The sequence below is a fragment of the Plasmodium fragile genome (assembly GCF_000956335.1).
Source record: "Plasmodium fragile strain nilgiri unplaced genomic scaffold supercont1.12, whole genome shotgun sequence".
In the NCBI taxonomy this organism is placed as follows: Eukaryota; Apicomplexa; class Aconoidasida; order Haemosporida; family Plasmodiidae; genus Plasmodium; species Plasmodium fragile.
This window is the reverse complement of record NW_012192592.1, coordinates 54,992-73,736: the sequence shown is the minus strand read 5'-3', so window position 1 is coordinate 73,736 and position 18,745 is coordinate 54,992. Positions and strand designations below refer to the sequence as shown.

The window sequence follows — 18,745 nt, the reverse complement described above, 5'->3', positions numbered from 1 at the left end:
GCATATATATATGTACGTAATTTTTTTCACCAAATGTGTGGTACGAAATGGTATGAAGAACACTTTATTGGAGTCCTTCCCCACGTATCGTCTCCCAATTCACTTCCTCACCGTGGAGGATATGTAGCGTATCCCTCCTTCCCACCAACTGATCAATCATGACATTGCATGGCCAGCCTCATACATATCGTTGAACCGATCCAATGTGAGCAAATAATGGTCGACAATTTTTTCTATCTTCCTTTTGTCTTCGCTCCGTAGCTCCTTCGTTTCGTAATAATATTTAATCCTCTTAATGTTATTCACAAATATGTGGTAATATATGCCATAATTTTTAAAGTACGTAAATAGTTTGAGCATTACAATTGGGGAAAATAAATTAAAGTTGTTAATTGCAAGGGAGTATTGAATGATTTTGTTCAGCCGTGTGCATTCAAATAGTATGTCTTCCAGTATATCTTTCCTCACTTTGGTGTCTTTATCGATTTGGTTAAATATTTCCAATTCGCGTTGATACACCTGTTCATTATCATTATACGATTTCAGCGTTTCCATCATTTGGGGGTTTTCAAAAAAGTCTATGTACTTCATTACATGCATCTTGAAGAAGGTGTGAAAGTCGTTTCTGCTTTCGTAAATGAATGAACAGATTTCTTTGTTCTTAACATCTGAGGTGAAGATTTCCACATTTTTTATATAATTGTGGGATGCTAAGCAGGCCTTTAAAAGTAGGGCAATATTTAGGGGCGTACTTTTATCCCTATCCACATCGAAGATGGTCAAGTGGGATAGGGTATAAATGTATTGTTGCAAAATGTGTTCATCCCTTTCGTCGTTATGGGTTGTGATGGGTACCTCATCACCTTTTGAAGAGATTTGTTGTGCGTTTCGATTCGCATGCAGGGGCTGATTGGAGAAATATTCTGCGTTTTTCGTTGGTCTTTTACATATTGGTACCCTCCTTTTGTAATTTATATTCACTCCGTTGAGTAGATCCACGAAAAGCATTTTCTTACAAAGGGACACTGCAAAGGACAGCACCGACCATGCGAGAACGATGTTACATGGGAGATTCGTCCGCATGGTTTCAGTTCGGAGAGGATTGGTTATTTAAATGTTTGTCGAGTACAGACGTTTTATTGCAACGTTGTTCTGGGAATAGTTGTTACAATGGTGACTGCACTGAACAACACGATCTGGCTGAACCAAGCGTTTTTTTTTTTTTTTTAAAGAGAGCAGATATTCTCTCCATACCGTATAGCAATGTTCGCACACATTCGGCCTCTGAGTCGGAGGCCTGATGGCGGTGCTTTCCTCCTTTTGGTTTTGCATTTGTTTCAACAGGTCTTGCATAGCTTGGGCTTGGTCCCACCTGCAAAAAAGAAGAAGAGTGCATGATCAGCAGGGCGCGCGTAAAAATAACACAACAGGGGTGTGTGCGCATGAATGGAAGCAACTCTTTTTTAACGCTCTTCTCTATAAAAATAGGGGACGAAATGGCTAGCTGTTTGCACATATAGAGGTGTCTGTTACTTACCTATTTTCTGCCTTGGGGGGATTTTGCAAAAACTGCTCATATTCCGAAATGGTAAAATCGCACCTCCGGAAGTCCTCATTATCATACGTCTTTGAGAGGAAGGCATCTCCAAAAATTTCTGTGCTGCATATTCTTGAGGCTCTACTATTGTAGGGTAATTTTTTTATACGTCCAATATCATCAATGTAGCAATTCACAGCAAAGAAATTTGTTTTTTCGTTTGGAATTGTCAAGGGTATTATTTGATACGTCTGTGATGATTCTACTGCGTTGTTGATGAGGTCTGGTGTTATAGCGCTGGTGTTTAATTGTCCTTCATTTTGTTCTGTTCCATTTTTTCCATCTTCATTTTCCTTACCCACTTTAAGTTTTTCCTTGATAGATTCCTTGAGCTCATTTTTTCCTTTTTCGTCAAAAATGATTCTCCTAAAATGGGACGCCAGGACGCCTTGGAATTTCCTTTCGGTTCCACTGAAGGTTAGCTCTTTGATTTGGTCATTGATGTCGCTACTTATGAGGACGTATTTAAATTGTTGGTGAACGCACTGGAGTATGTCGTCTGCCATGTTGAAGGGGAGGAGGAGGAGGACAGATTGTTCGGTTTTTTTTCCCTTGTTGCTTAGTGCAGCGTGCAAGTGTACGATTAGCAAGTGTGAGCGGTATATGTGTGTGGGGCGGGGGCGACGAGAAGTGCACAGGAGAGGGAGTACATGCGTATTGATCTAGATGCACCCACTTTATGTCGTGTGAGCATCTCTACATATGGATGATCAGTTGGTGGGTCTGACAATTTGAATGCGCGGCGCTGTTGGTGGGTGAAGTTTGGGAAATCGAAGAAAAAAAAAAAAAAAAAAAAAAAAAAATGGTTCAGTAGAAATATTTTCTTTCCCCTGTTATAGAATGTTTCAAACTTTGGGATCTACCTTTTGTGCAAACCGATGGAGCGGAAAATCATTCCTTGGAAGTATTCTCATCAAAAAAGATGACACTGAATAACTTTTTAATTTAAAAAAATATATATATATTCTTTTTCGCAAGTGGCTATTGTTTAAGAAGCGGCAAATTTGTATGTATCACAATTATGCAGGTAAGCGTATGTATAAAAACGCCTCACGAGGACAATAACGGGACTGCGCACCACGCCGTTGCTTTTTCAGTTGTTCTTGTTCCCCCGTTTGACGACAGCGAGCCTGACAACACAACAAACTGGTGGGGGTGGAAGTAGCGAACCACAATTGGATACAAATTTAAGCGAGACATGGAAAACAAGGAAATGGGAATTTTCTCCTCAGGTGTTCATTTTTAAAAAGTAGGACTATGCCAATTTCGCGTCGGTGAAAATTATATGGAGATGATTTTTAAAATGCACGTACATGTTATCATTTTGTAGAGGCGCGTGGCACGCTGGTTTCTGTTTTGTAGGACAATCTTTGTATTTTCTCCCTTGGCGTAGGGAGGCAGTCGCCCCCTTTTTTCTGTTCTGAAGATGTTGGCGGAGAACAGTGCCTTTTTTTGCATTTCAAAACTGCATCTGCGGGTTATTGTTATTCTTAAGGTTGAAGCTGCGAGGTCATTTTTTTACTGCCACGAAATGATCAAACGCAGGGGGGGGGGCAGTATTTGCCCTTCGCGCAACGCTCCACATATGTGTTACGTATGGAATAAAATATACACAAATTTGGAGATGCAAAAATTGTAGGCCAATCTGCATGCGCAGGCGAAGTGTGCTGCTAAGGGGGTATAATGCACGCTGTGTTTTATGGCCCATTTTAGGGGGCAACCGGTTTGGTTTTATCACTGCAGATATACATGTGTACAGGAATTATGTGTTTTTTTTTTTTTTTTTTATGCTTGGCCCAATTATGGCAACAGAGCAACAAGCATTTTCTGTGGTTGACGTTTTATAAAATTATGGACAACATATTAAATGCAAATAGCTACAGGGGGGGGGAAGAAGAACAAAAGTGGGTTTGGGTGAAACGAAACAAGCAAACAAGTGTGGAGTCATATTTTTTTTTAATGTCAAAAGGGGGAGAAAAGCACAGCAATGGGCATAGCTAGTTAACGAATTTGCCGCATTACTGTGTGTACATTTTTTTTTGGGGGGGTATAAAATTGCACTTTGAAAAACGTAAAAAAAAAAAAAATTCATACAAGCGAATGTGTACCATATGTTGTTGCATATATATATATAGGAGAGAATTATCATCCCGAGCGCTTTGGCACGCGGAGGGGAAAAACACAAATGGCTAAGTTTATAAGTACAAAGAAGGGGAGAAGGGGATGCCGCGTCGTAGCTTTTTGGTCGCCTCTGTCAAAATCTCACACATACTGTCGTTGTTGATTCCTCTAAACGCGCAGATCATTTGTCTGAGCAGTTCGTCCAGGCGCCTGCGTAGTTGGGAGGTGGGGGGGAAATAAATGAATGGGAGGGGGTATGGACGTATAAAATATGGCGCAAATATGTGTGCACTTTTTTGTATGGCGCCCTTTTTATAGGAACATTTATGTGTACGTTTTTTTTGAGCATGCCAGGTGTTCTCCCTCAGGCACACGACTTACCTGAGCGTGCGAATGATGGACCCCTCATATATCTGGGAGTCGGTAAGAATTTCCATGAAGGAGTATCCGCGCACCCACTGCAAGACGATGGGCATGATGGCGGACTTGAACTTGTCCAGGTAGTCTTTCAAATTCATATTCATTCCACATTCGTTCATTTTATTCGAAACATGAGTAGCGGTTTTGATAATCTGTTCGTACCCCTCCACAAGCACTGGGTCGTTGATGGCGATTTCTTTGTTTGAGGATTCATCATACACAAAGCAGGAGAGAAAGGCACATATGTAGTCGTAGCTGTACTTACTAAAAAAATTGGAGAAGAATAACTCCGAGATAACTAATTCGTCCACACTTAGGATGGCACTGGCGATTTGTCCTTTCATGGTGACGACATAGCTTTTTTCTTCACTGATGGGGAAGTCTCTTCTTTCTCCCTGTCCTTTGCTGCGTCCGTTTTGGTGGGTCTGCTCATGTTCTGCTTTAACTTCTTCCAATTCGACATTCTCCAGGTTGACTTCCTGACCGCTTGCCTCCTGCTGCGCGCCCTCCGTTTCCAAGTGGTGCGCAATTTCAATATAATTCAAACCCTGAAGGAGGACAAGCATATTTTTGAGTTCCTTCTTTAAGACTATGAATCGGCATTTTTCTATGCTTGCCTCTAAAAGGTTTTTCTCAAATTGTAAAGCGACATACATATTATACAGTTGATAATACTTGTGCAAATTTGGACTGTTGAGTAATTTATTTTTACTTAACATATGTTCGTGGTAGTTAATATTTTTTACAACTTTAAGAAATGCTTCATCTTTGATTTCCATCTGGTGTGGGTTAATGACTGGTATGTTTTTTTCTCCTTTGAGGCAGGTCACCATAGTGTTATACTTCATTTTGGCGCTCATAATTTGCTCTTCATTTTTTTTATCAAATGGTTTGTCTAGGTTTAAGACGACCGCTGAGATTTGGTAGATGCACTTGATGTTAAAGGTGATGAGCTTCCATTTGGCTTTGATTCTGTCGCTGGCTGGTGCGAATTCCTTTTGCGCGTTTTCTTCTTCGTCCTCTTCCTCTTCCTCTTCGTTGTCAATGTGGGCGAGTTTCCTTTTTCTGTTTTGGCTGTAGGGTACTAGGCAGTCCACGAGCAGCACTTCGCCATCAGCCGCATTGCCCGCATTAGCGGGGTTAGCGGCGTTAGTGGGGTTTGCCGCGCTTGTGCTTCTGAAGGTGTTGTTTCGACCAGCGGTGCGGCCCCCGTTCGCTCGCTCCACAACCTTTCCCTCAATGCATATGGCCCAACCCCACCTTAAGTCGTCTTCCACGAGGTAGAGCAGTCTGCCCATGGCCAAGTAGGGGGTGATATTTTTCCTGGCAGTCAGTATAGACCTGTACGTTTCGCCAAACTCGATCAGTTTGTTTCTTAATATGTAGTAATTGGAAATGCAGGAGAAAACCGTATTGTACTTTTTGAGCTGATCATTGATGATGGAGTTTTCCTCGTTGAGCGTGGCGATCGTGTCGCTGCACCCGACCTGGACGCAGTGTTCTCCGTAGGTGCCATTCATCTCGTCCATACCCATTTCCGCTTCCACTCCTGTGGGTACATTTGTCGCGTTTCCATTTTGGTCGCCATGTGGGGTGTCCCCCAATTGAGTCACACTCATCTCCTTTCCTCCCGCCCCAGAGATGGACTCATAATTATGATTCATAATTTTCTTCAAGAGATTTTCTTTGGTGATCTCCTGGTCATGCTTATCCAGGTAGACATTAGTTAGCTGATTAAAAATTTCTTTAATTTTTTGTTCCACTTTTTTTTTGGCCAGAATTTTTTGGAAGAGGTTTTTCTTCATTTGGTATTGAATGAAGGATCTCTCGATCATAAACTCAGGAGTAATTCCTTCTATTCTGAGTAGATTTAAAATCATATTATAGCCCAAGTGGAACTGACTAACTAATCTGTTGGCTTCCCCAACGAATAATTTTTCCGCCTCTCTCCAGTGTAGTGGGCTATCTAACATAATGATAACGATACCTCTATCGTCTAACCCACGTCTTCCAGCTCTGCCAGCCATTTGAATATATTCACCCGATGTTATTAACCGTTTTTCTACTCCATCAAATTTTTTCAAGGATGTAAAAACGACTGTTTTGGCTGGCATGTTAATTCCCATGGAGAAAGTTTCTGTACTGAATAAAACTTTGAGCAAAGATTCTTGAAACATAATTTCAATTATTTCTTTAATGATGGGTAGTAGGCCACCATGATGTATTCCTATACCTCTTAAAAGGAGGGGAAGAATAAATTGTACCTGCGGTAAAGCCCTATCATCATCAGCTAAAATTTGAATGGCGTTTTCGTATAACTCTTTTATGACTTCCTTTTCTGTGTCGTCGGTTAGATCTACTTTATGCATGGTAGTAGCATTTATTTCGCATTCCTTTTTTGAAAATGCAAAAATGATAAGAGGGGTATAATTACGAGAGTGACACATTTGTACAATTTTTTCAATATCATGAGCATTTTTCTTTCCCCTTTTGTTATGCTTATTAATACCATTCTGGTGTTGATTATCTTCAGACATGTTATTTTTTTCCTTTATAGCATTTACTGCTTTAATAAAATTATTTTTTTTAAAATCTTTATTTTCATCGCATATGAGAAAAACGCTTTCACTAGAAGTTGGGTAAATATAATGTTGGAGAGGAGTAGGTCGATAATCTGTGTAGACAATGTGACATGCTTGGGTTTTGATACTGCTTACCCATTCTGCAAACTGAATCCCATTTGGAATGGTTGCACTTAGGAAAATAAATCTCACCATGAGTGGTAGTAAAATGATGGTTTCTTCCCATATGACTCCTCTATCTCTATCTCGCATGTAATGAATTTCATCAAAAATGACCCACTTTACTTCTTTGGTTAAGGAAGAGCCTCTATACAACATGGATCTCAGAATTTCTGTCGTCATGACGATGATGGAAGCATCCGGATTGATGGAAATATCTCCTGTGATCAATCCAACGTCTTTAAATTCTTCACTGAGGTCTCTGTACTTTTGATTACTTAATGCTTTTATAGGGCTTGTGTAAATAACTCTTTGTTTATCCCTTAACCCTAGAGCGATGGCGTATTCTGCAATGACCGTTTTTCCTGCTGAGGTGTGTGCTGATACGAGTACGCTTTCATTTCGCTCTAAACATTCAATGGACTTTTTTTGGAAGGTGTCTAATTCAAATTTGTACGTTCTGGCTGGTGTGAGAGTTTCACTGAGTTTGTTGTGGACGTAGCTCTTTGGTCTGATGCACTTGTGAATACAATTGACGTCACTGCGGAACTCCTCCAACACAAGTACATCATCATTGTTTATCGTTTTGCTATTTTCTATTAGTGTTTCTTCTACAGGTCCGTTTTCGTCGGCGTGTTTTTCGCCCTTTCTTCCATCTTGTTGTTGATTCAACTTCCTCACTTTGGTGCCTGCATTTCTGGTGGTGCTGTCCATAATTTGTACGTCGTTGTATATTTCTTCCTTGATTTTGTTTTGCACCTTTTGGTCCCTCTTTGTGCACGAAATGAGGTTTTCCACGTTGATTTGTGGGGTCCCCAGGGGGGCTGAAGAGGGTGCGCCCCGCGGCTGCTCATTCAATTCGGCTTCTACTTTATTTCCGCCTTGTACACCTGTCCCTGCATCACCCTCGCCGTGGTAGATACCCTTGTCGTTTTCCCCACCAGAGTGCATTTCTCCTCCAACTGTGCCCTTCTGTGTACGCATCTTACCGTGTGTCTCTTCGTTCACTTCACCCTGTGCATGGTTGTCCACAGGGACTCCATCATCCCCCCCCTTTTCACCAGTTTCATCTTTTGTGGAAATATTATCTACTATGTCATTTTCCTCAAATACGTTAAATAGGTCATCAATATTCCCGCCGGACATAATTATATATATAAATTGCGATTCAAACTTGGGGACTTTTTTTTTGGGGGGGGTTACAACTTTAGGGCGATGGGGTGTACTTTGTTTTTGTGAGTATGGTTTAGATTATTCCACGGACACATACTTTGTGCACCCAAATGTGGGGTGGTGGTGGGGTTACGTCTGTATCAACAAATGGGTAAATAAATGAGCCTTCCAAGTGACATACTTTAACTTTGTGTCGGGGAGAATAATTTCCCGTTCTTTCCTCCCCTACAATATACTGGGAAAGGAGAAAAAGTTAGAAGAAGCACAAATGTGATCTGAGCTGTGGGTCAGCTTCTTTAATCTTTCGCAGAATAAGAGGGAGGTTCAACTCCAGTGTAGTTTTGCTATTGTTTGTATTTTTTTTGAATACCAACTTGGTGGTAAAAAATGGGAAAATATTTTTTTTTTACGCGAAAAAGATGGTCTCTATATACAAAACAACATAGCTTTTATAAACATATTAAAAAAAAACAAAACAAAACAAAAAAGCGTTATTTTTCTCTATCCTTTTACCACAATCCCAGGCTTCATTTTTTATGTTATGGTATCGTGGCCCCCTGGGCGTATCCCGAGAATATGTAAAAATATGTATGCGCGTCGATTTATATAAACTTATACTAAAAATTACTGCGCGAATGGCCAATATTTTCCACGCGTATTATATTTTAGTGTACATGAGAGTTGCGGCCACATTGTTGGCCATTTTTTCCTTTTTTTTCGTTTCTGCCTCTTATGTTGGGCAGTTTGATGTTTCCACATGGACGCACCAAATTCCATGCGAGAATTTTTTTTTGTTCCTTCCATTCTTTTAGCTGGTATATAGACGATTGGGCAAAAAGGTAATGATGGGGGAATTTAGAGGCTAATATTTTTAAACACATTTACAGAAGCGCCTCCTCAGGGGCACAGTTTTTATTTTGCGAATTTTATAAGTATATTAAAAAACATTTCGAACAGAATATGCCTGGACTATTCGGCCACCCAAATGTTATTTTGCATTTCCATTGCATGAACCTTTTTGTTAGAGCAAATAAACACCTTTTTCTTTCATTTTTTTGTCCTTTTTTTATAAGCAGAGAGACAGACGTGGGTGAAATGCATACAATATGTACACGTTGTTACTCTGTCCGTTCTGTGTGCCCCTATCACAGTTAACTCGTGCGCACTTTGGAGGAACCGAACGAAACAGCAACACTTGTGTGGAAAAAAAGGTGTGGTATCGACCTTTTTGCTGATAATGGAAGGACACTTTGGGTGGTGCTTACCGTTATGCGCCTCTACATGAACGTGCGGCATACTAGCATTTCCCCCTTTGCATGCCTAACCATGGGGCACAAATTAAAATGAGTTTATTCCGCTTAGCTTGTTGTGGAAATTTGCACGAAAGACAGTGTCCTTAAGAAGGGTCACTGTATGTCGTTCATCAGACATTCCAGGCTGTAATAGGCGATCCAAATTTTGTGCATAAAAATTGTAGTAGCAACATTTATGTGTCTGTTCCTGTTAACACTGGACTCACATGAGTGCTGAAAGGGGGGGATAAAAGAATGTAACCCTTGATCAATAAATCATTTCCCTCATTGAGAATATTCCCCACTATGCGTATTCTGCTTATTCTCCTCTTTCGCGTATGCCTTTTGGGAAAAGGTATTTTTTTGCCAGCGCTGGGCTGCGTATGAGCAGGTGATAAAAACCAGGAAAGGTGTAAAAAAAGCAGAAAAAAAAAAAAAAAAAGGGGGACAAAAGACGGTTTGAAGTTGACCTTGACAATGTGCCTATATGTACATGGAACAAACCAGTTTCGGTACTTCCCTAGTTGAGCATTTTATTTTTTCCCCCTTTGCATTTGTGCGTACAGCAACAAGGGTGATTTTGTTAATGTTTCACAAAAAATGTGTCACATGACGGCGGCGATAAGTGTACAACAAATCTGAGTTGTTTGGCCTCTTTGAGGTTTTTCCTATACGAACGAATAAGCGTCCGTGGGTGTACACCCCATATTCGTTTTTAAGTTCATGTAATATCACCCCCGCCTTAGCGCTGTTTTAGCGAATTAGTGCAAGGCACGTGTGTTTGCTTGTGCATTTTTTTTTTTTTTTTTTTTTTTCCTTTCTTCTTTGCATAATTTTACGTAAGGTCTAGGTGTATGGGCATACAAGAGTATGCACATTGCGGGAACTCAGTCATGAGTGTTATGATTTTATTTTTTTTACGTTTCACGTTTTACGTTTTATAAATATTATTTTGTATTATATACAATATATTTTCCCCCTTTTTTTTCACCATTTTGCGCTTTCTTTGTGTTTCTACATTTGAGCATGTTCATTTTTGTACTCGTTCGTTTGTGCAAGTATGATTTTACATTTCCCTACTTTGCCTTCCCAATTTGCTTCTCCCATTTTGCTTTCCCAATTTGCTTTCCCACTCCTATGAGATGCCATTTTTTTCGTAAAAAACAAGCCATGCTGATTGTCACAGCTTCCCTTTAAAAACCGCGGTGAAGGGCACCACTTTGTGTTTGTTTAAAGATATGTGTACGTGTACGTGTTTATATAAATATATATGTATATATATAACTGTATGCATAGGCGTATGTATTTTTTTTTTTTTTTTGTAAAATTATTTGTATTACTGTGACAAGTGGAAAAAGAAAAAGAAAAAAAACAAAAAGAAAAACGAGAATACACACAAGAACGAGCGAGCTTTGTTTACCTCAGGTGGGGAAAGATTACCATGTTAGAAAAGTTTCATACCATTACACATTTGCATTATTCATCTGACCCCAGTGCGAAAGACATTTAAGCTGAAGAGTTGTTTCATGTTTGATGCATGAATGTGTGTGTGATGGGCGTTTATGCTTTGTGGGCACATGCAACCTCTTTTGTGTGTGCAACTGCCGCGTGAGCAACCGCTGTGTTAGCAACAACCGTATACGCAGAGCTGGTGTGGGGATATTTTCCCTTTTTTTGAACAGCGACAAAAGAGCGGAAAACCAAGTTGTAATTTCCCTCCCCCCTGCGTGATACACATTTTTCCCCGTATGAATGCGGAACGGCGTTGAGTAAACCTCGATTTTGTTTGTTTGTTTGTTTTTTTATTAAAAGAATTTTTTTGATTAGTTTTTGCGTTTGCAGCCTTTTCTTTTCCACATTCTTCTATCTTTATTTATTTATATATTTATATATATATTTTTTTTTATTGGAACGAATTCGCATTATGTGGACGTAAAGTAAATGAGTGTGTTTCTCTTATTTTTTGTGGAAAGCATATTTGAAACGTTCATAAAATTTAATGTTATTAGTTACACTACGGCTCGGCAATTGTGTGATTGCATTTTTGGATCAGCCATGTATGCTTGTGCGCAAGTACCTCGTTGTATCTCGTTGTACTTCGTTGTAACCTTTTGCATACGAGGTACATTCGTGCACACACGCAGGTGCGTACAAGTGTTCTTGTTCACGCGCATGTGCCCCTGTAGGTATATCTGTGAGCTTGTTTGTATCCATATACTTGCGTGAAATATGCATGCATATGTGTCTTTCCCACGTTGATATAATACATAAATGGGGAAGAAGAAAGTAACAACAAAAAAAAAATTGAAGTGCCTTTTTTTTTTTTTTTTTTTTATTATAGTACATACAGCAGTAGACTTCCCATGACGTAGTCGACAAAAAGATGAAAATAAAACAGCACAAAAAAAAAAAAAAAAAGTGAGGTATACATATTGAATGATTTAATCAAGGTGCTTTACACAAAATAGTAAAAGCAGATGGACAGAGAATAATATGAGTTGTGTGTTAAGTGCTTTTTTACACCTTTAGATAAATGCAGGACGCAAATGCATCCAGGTGTTTTTATTTTGCCATTCGAGTAAATGTCTTATTTTGCTTGAGTTCGCGTGTTTAGGAAATTTGAGGCAATTTTAAGGAAATTTTTTTTTTTTTTTTTTTTTTTTTCCTTCTTTTTTCATTTGCCTGCGCTTTTTATTTTAACACGTCAATTGCAGAGAAGACATAAAAATTAACGCAATTGTATAGCACCTATATGCTTTGTTTTCCTTTTTTTTTTTTTTTTTTTATTTTTACCAACTCGTTTATTGGAAAGGTTTTGCTTTTTTTTTCTTCACGCCCTTTTTGTGTCTCTCTGTGTAAAAGAATTTGTTATGTGTACGTATGCACATCAAGGCGTTCTTATCTACATGCATGCGTGCCATACATTTATATTAGCGATCTTATTGGATAATAATTGTGAATGGACAAGGAAAGCTTACCTTTTTTTTTTTTTATACTTTTTAAAGAGCGTATATTTCAGCCACATGTAATTCGTTTTTCCTTCCTTATTCACAGGAACAGTGTTCGTAGCAGTGATACGTATAGTAATTTTTTTTTTTATTTTTCAATTAATGTTATTAATATTTGTGGAACGAAGTGAGACGAACACGAATTCATATTATTTGATTAAATTAGTCATTGCCGTTGTGCATACCTCACTGTGGGCTTGCCTGTTATCGTATTAGGGCATCACCTGAGGGTACCACGCGGCATTGTACTTTATCGAGTTTGCGTCATCGAAATGGGAGGGTGACGAATGGTGTGTACACATTTGTATGCCTATATGCGCACGTTCGAACATACACAAACACACCAGCGCAAATAACGAAGAAGCTAATTCCCCTAAGTTTTGCAAAAAGAGACAAAAAAAAACATACACATATCAGTGGGCATATAATATTCTTTGCACGAATGGTCATTGGAAGAAGTGTGCTCCTTTTTGTGCTCCCCCCTTTTTTCATTGTGTTATATACACAATTTTTTTTTTTTTTCATAAGATAACACACCCACATATAGGGTACGCCTTGCGTACACCCGTCCCCCCTCTCCTCTCTCGTGCTTACATGTCCACCAATTTGATGATGTTTTAATTTTAGTTATTATTTTTTTTTTTTTTGTGTGTGAAAAAGTATGCGCATTGGAGGGAGAGAGGCAAGTGGCGCAGACGAGACCAAGAGAAACGAAGCGACAGTTTTGTTCCCGTACAGATATGAAATCAAAAGGCACGCTCGTGATCGAGGACACAAGACGCTAACGCAACGGCAGATAAAAAATTCAGCACGCTTTTAAAGAAGAGGAAGAATGAAATTTGCATGAACTACCATGATATCTGTTAACCCTAGTGGACGCTTATTTTTTCCCCCCATTACGTGGGCACATATATACGTATTCATGAATCAGGGCCTGAGCATTACCCCGTGCCTTTTTTTTTTTTTTGTGTAGTGATAAGGTGTGCGTGATAAAACTTTTGCTCGTTTCGTTCCCGAAGTTTTCTCTTCTTTGCCCGTTCACCACTTCTCCTGCCCACCACTTTACCATTTCTCCTTTTCTTAAATTTCCAAATTTCCCCGCATTTTTTAAATACACTAAAAGTATCGCCTCTCCGCCCGAGACAACTTTTCCATCTTTCCCCTTTTCGCCACTTCACACGAGAACAAGATGAGCGTCGGTGTGCCTGTGACCAAGTCCTTCAACAAATTGAAGAAGTATCCCTACGAGATAAACAAGTTTGATAGACGAGAGACGAACGAATATTTTTACCTGCCGGTCGATTGTCCACGTATGAAAAAATGTGATGATGCGTACTGTCCTTTAGCACACACGAAACTAGAAAAGATATTTCACCCCATCGTATACAAAACACAAGCATGTCAGATGGCAAAGGATGGAGCTTGTGATTATTTTCAGAAGTGTGCATTTTATCACGACTCGAATGATAAAAATGAGGCGCACTTGAATTGGACCATTTGGGAAAAAAAATGGAACAAGTGGAGAAACAACATCGATAGCATTTTGACTCATCACAATAAGAATGATAAGGAAATCAGGAGGAAGGTGGAAAGCATTTTGAAGATCCGTATGCCACACTTTAATTATAACTCCAATAAGAATGGTTTATTTTTGAACAAGAATGCATCGTTTTACTCCACGTGGTCGAACAGCAGTCAGGGTGGCGGTGTGAGCAGTGGTAACAAAATGAGTAATGTTAGCACTGGGCTTGGGAGCGGGTTGAATAATCTTTTGTGTAGTTCCATCAACGCATCCATCACACACTGCCCTACCACAATGTTTAACAGCCCTTGGAATTCCAAACAGTTGAGTAGTGTAAAGAAAAGTATAAAAAATAACAGTGATGGTAAAAGTTGCAGTAACAATAATGGTAGTTCTATATGGATAAATGAGCTGAGCGATTTAGGAACCCTAACTTACGACAAGACGACTGATATGAATACATCCTTTATGAACAAGAGCAACATGTACTATGATGACACTCTGAGCTACAATAGCAATACGACAGACTGTGGCCTAAATTTTGATATGCTGGATAACAATGCTTATAAGGTGGTTGAGTTTTGTTTCACTGATTACGAGAATAATAAGACGAAGGGTGGTTGGAGGGAGAATTGCGATGTGATGGGCGTTCAGGGGGTCAATTCTTTCTTCTCGCACGGTTTGAAGGGGCAGGAGGGGGAGACGAAGGCGGGGCTGTCCAACGTTGGTAAGGGAAGTGGAACGGTCGCTGGCGAAGGGAGTTGTGGTGCTGCCCAGGAGAGTAACCCGTTCCAGCAGCTCACCTACAACAAGGCTTGCGAATATTTTCCAAGTGTGGCAGACATGGCAAATGGAAAAGAGGGAGAAAATGATGAGGCATATGGAATGAACGCAAATGTATGCAACACGGCTCAGACAAATGTACACCATTTTAAGGACGAGCTGATAACAAGTATGGGTAGCAGCCCAGAAGGAAACTTCGACTTAATAGGTTCTAAATATTTTTCCAACAATTCAAATAATACTTCCATTTTTGAAAATTATGGAAATCTGTCCACCATATTTGATGCTAGTGAAAATAATAATAAGGCGAACAGCTTTGCGAACATGTCCTATTGTAAGACATTTGATAATCTGAGTTTTGGTGATACGTGTAGAAGTGGAGTTAACAATAGTTTCTTTACAAATGAGCATGTGGAGGAGGGACAGGGGTGTAAGGTTGATGTGGAGGATGGAGACGTGGGTGGAAGTGTAACTGGAGTCGTTGACACAGGGAGGGGTGAAATGACGGGGGTGAATAGGGACAAGGAATTAAAACAAGAACAGGGGGACAGAAAGGACAGTGTTACATTAACAGGGAACAACACAAAGGGGCAAAATAAAATGTCAAAGAAGAATAAAAATAAAAAAGGGGGAGATGCAAATTTGGCAAATAATAATGGAAGTAGGAACAGCAGTAATGCACTGAATGCAGGAAGCAATACCAGGACAAGTACCTTCAGCGAAATCCTTTGCGCGGGAAATAATGAAATGAAAAGTGAACTGAACGAGAAAAGGAAAAACAGCAAAAAGGAGAATCAGATGAGCAAAAATTGTAACAATGAACAGGATCCGGATGATAAGAAAAGTGGAAGTAGCAAATTTTTGAGTGCTGGGGAGAGGAACGATGAAGATTTTAGCAGCGCCGAACAGTCTTGTGTAGAGAGAGAGAAGGGGAAAAGTGTCAAGGGAAAGAATGGCGAAGGTCAAGGTGGAAAGAAGGGCAGCAACACGCCCAGTACGAACAAAAGTGGAAATAAGAATTCGAAGAAGGGCACAACGACGGAAAGTGCTAGTAATGGCGGCACACCCAGAGGTAGGAAGCAGGTCGAAAGCGATCATCGGGAGAGTGACCAGCGGGAAGGTACTGAACAGGAAAAGGGAGAGAGGGAACAAAAAAGCGGCAAGGAAGTTGAAGTCGGCAGCCACGCGAACGATCATGCCTTCAGAGACAAAGCTAGAAAGGATGGAAACGGGAGCGAGAGGAGTAGGAGCAGTGCAGTAAACGGAAGAGATGTTAGCGGTAAAGGGAGCAGTAGCTGTAGTGGGGTGACTTCCATGAATCAGGCGAAAATTACCTGTGAGGAATTGAGCGCTGCTGTATGCACTAGTTCTAGAGGGAACTTTGACTGGGCGCATAGGAACCAAGATACGGAGAATAAGAAACAGAATAATGTGGGTACAACGTTTAGTAGTTTAGGTGGTGTACAGAGTAGAGGTGTGTCCATTGACATTAACAATGGTGCTAACTCGTATCATGGCGTTATGCGAACATCCACGACGGAGTCCAGCGTGAATAATGATAACCATATGGAGGACAAGAGGCAGCTAGAGGAGAGCTGTGGCCAGACAATGAATTACTCCCACTGCACAGAAAATAGTGTGCCCTCGAAGGAACCAAGCGAGTTTGTCATTGCAAACAAGCAACTCGTGAAACATAAGGATAGTATGTTTTATAATTACGCGAGAGGTAGCATGGATAGCAAGTTGGCCGAGTTGGAAACGTTTGGGGGGAGAAATGGGGTAAGGGTAGTAGGCGACAACCTGTTTGGAAGGAAGAGAAACAACTCTGCGTTCATTTTGAAGGAGAGGGAGGATCAGTCGCGCATGTCGTTGCAGGGGGTGAGTGGCGGAATGGGAGATGACCTGGGCAGCATTTTTAACCTCGGTTTAAACATGGGGAACACATTCAGAGAGAGCCGGGGTTCTGCGTTCAAGGAGGGAAGAAGTTCTTCATTCAACGAGGGAAGGAGTTCTTCATTCAGCATGGGAGGGGGAAATCCATTTAGAGAAGAGAGAGGAAAGTCTTTTGGCGAAAACAACCTAGCAAACGACACGTACAGCAATTTTTTTATAAAAGAGGAAGCCTTCCACCCGGTGCATAATAAGCAGTTTGAGGAGGTCACAAAAACGAAAGAGTACAATACCAATGAGAAGGAAGTGAACGAGCCAATGGATTACACAAACAACTTGTTAAATATATTTCTCTCGTGTAATAGTATTAATGAGAATTTCGAATGCACCAATGAATCAGATAATAGGTTCACCGATTTTAAAGAGGACACGAATCTGTTTGGTCATAAAGAAAAGGAAGTGACACATGGAAGGGAATTTTTTAATTCTTCATCCCATAATTTTAACCCATTTGGAAATTACTACAATTTTTTGGGCCCTTCATGTTTACAGTGTAAGCACTACAAAAATGAAATAAAAAATTTAATGGTTCAGATAAAAATTTTAAGACAGGAGCTACTCAAATGCAAACAAATAATAATGGCGTCTGGGCTGAATGGAGGTAATGATAATAAAATGAATCCTTGTAATTACAACTGGACGAACACAAAGAGTTTGTCCGATATGTACGAGAAGAAGAATTTTGTGTCTTCCATCGAGGCGAATGATTGATTGAGCCACACAAAAGTAATGAGACACATGTAACAGCATTTTTCTCCAGCAGCGGAGGATACCCCGTCCCCAGGACAACATATATAAAAACACAATTTTTTGTGAGTTTCCTTTTTTTTTTTTTTTTACGCCCCCTTATATTTTTCTAAGTGGTTGTGGAGCCACGCCCACACACATTCCATTTGAAATTGAAAGAGGAATTAAGTCCTTTTCCCTATTTGGGTGTCTGTCTAGACGACGGCACTGATAATTGAAGAGTACAGAAAAAAAGTACACCATATTGAGTTCCCTCTCTATGCTCTGAACAGATTTGAAGAATTGGTTATTTGCCAATTATGTATTGACGTAATTTGCTTTAGTATTTTTATTTTTTCAAAATGGTAGAAAGAGTATTTGGGCACAATGCCTCGTGGGAGAATGCACATCTGTACAATATACATAAATATGTATACGTATGTGTATACCCGCATGTGTATATGCCCATGTGTATACTCGCATGTGTATACCCGAATGTGTATACCCGAATGTGTATACCCGCATGTGTATACCCGAATGTGTATACCCGCATGTGTATACCCGTATGTGTATACCCGTATGTGTATTTTTTTTTTTTTTTTTTTTTTTTTTTTTCTTTCCCTTTTTAATGTAAATATGAAGGTTTGTGAACCTAATGCTCATTTTATTTTTTTTTATATTTTTGAAGCACTTCAGTTGAGACGCACGCGCTGCAGCTTCACGCCTTCGTGTATCTGGAGGGGAGAGGCTTTCATGCGTGCTTGCGTACGTGCGCATGTGACACGGCGTGCGTTGTTAAAGTAGCACCCAGGGAGACCACTTTGTACATTTGTGTACATTTTTTTTTTTTTTTTTTTTTGCGTTTACAGCGCATTTTTGCGGCTCTTTTCAACCTTCTACATGCTCTGCACGTACTGCGCGTTTGGAGAGGCTTGATGAATTCCACACAGTTCATCCTTCCGCCGCCCCCCCTTCTGCATCCAAATGTACCACTACCTTTTTTATGCCCATTTTTGCACCCACCCACACACACACACAGAGTTTGCCCCATTTTTGAGATGTATTGTTTATTTGTGGAATTATTAAATTATTTTTGGACGCCAAAATGATGCGAACGCGTGTTTGGGGGGCATCTGTTCCCCTCCGCAGAAAAACACGCACGTGCCCCCGGATAAGGTCGACTATAGGTTCATTTGATTAATTTGTTTGTGATTTTATGTTTTTAGTTATATTAGAAAAATTAGAACAAACTCGAAAAATAAAAAAAGACCATTTTGCAACGATAAAATGAACTGTAGCGTGTTTGCACACACCAACCATTGAGTATTTTATGGACTGAAAAATTTGAAGCGTCCTGTGGGAGGGGTCCACTGGTAGACATTTCTAATCGGATGAGATACCATTAACATGCG

General features: G+C 40.0%; 3 protein-coding genes across 3 annotated transcripts; 1 reads left to right on the top strand and 2 right to left on the bottom strand.

The window, feature by feature from the left end:
* Nucleotides 1-156: 156 nt before the first annotated feature.
* AK88_01382 (uncharacterized protein) lies at nucleotides 157-2,103 on the bottom strand (the record flags this gene model as incomplete). The annotated part of the gene is made up of 3 exons (XM_012479017.1): nucleotides 157-1,011; nucleotides 1,255-1,372; nucleotides 1,538-2,103. 3 exons carry the CDS (start codon nucleotides 2,101-2,103, stop codon nucleotides 157-159), a joined length of 1,539 nt encoding a protein of 512 aa, XP_012334440.1.
* A 1,689-nt stretch (nucleotides 2,104-3,792) lies between these two features.
* On the bottom strand, nucleotides 3,793-8,025 carry AK88_01381 (uncharacterized protein; the record flags this gene model as incomplete). Its single annotated transcript, XM_012479016.1, has 2 exons — nucleotides 3,793-3,928; nucleotides 4,100-8,025. The coding sequence occupies 2 exons, from the start codon at nucleotides 8,023-8,025 to the stop codon at nucleotides 3,793-3,795; spliced, it is 4,062 nt and encodes a 1,353-aa protein (XP_012334439.1).
* A 5,516-nt stretch (nucleotides 8,026-13,541) lies between these two features.
* AK88_01380 (uncharacterized protein) lies at nucleotides 13,542-17,318 on the top strand (the record flags this gene model as incomplete). The annotated part of the gene is made up of 1 exon (XM_012479015.1): nucleotides 13,542-17,318. The coding sequence occupies one exon, from the start codon at nucleotides 13,542-13,544 to the stop codon at nucleotides 17,316-17,318; it is 3,777 nt and encodes a 1,258-aa protein (XP_012334438.1).
* Nucleotides 17,319-18,745: the final 1,427 nt, after the last annotated feature.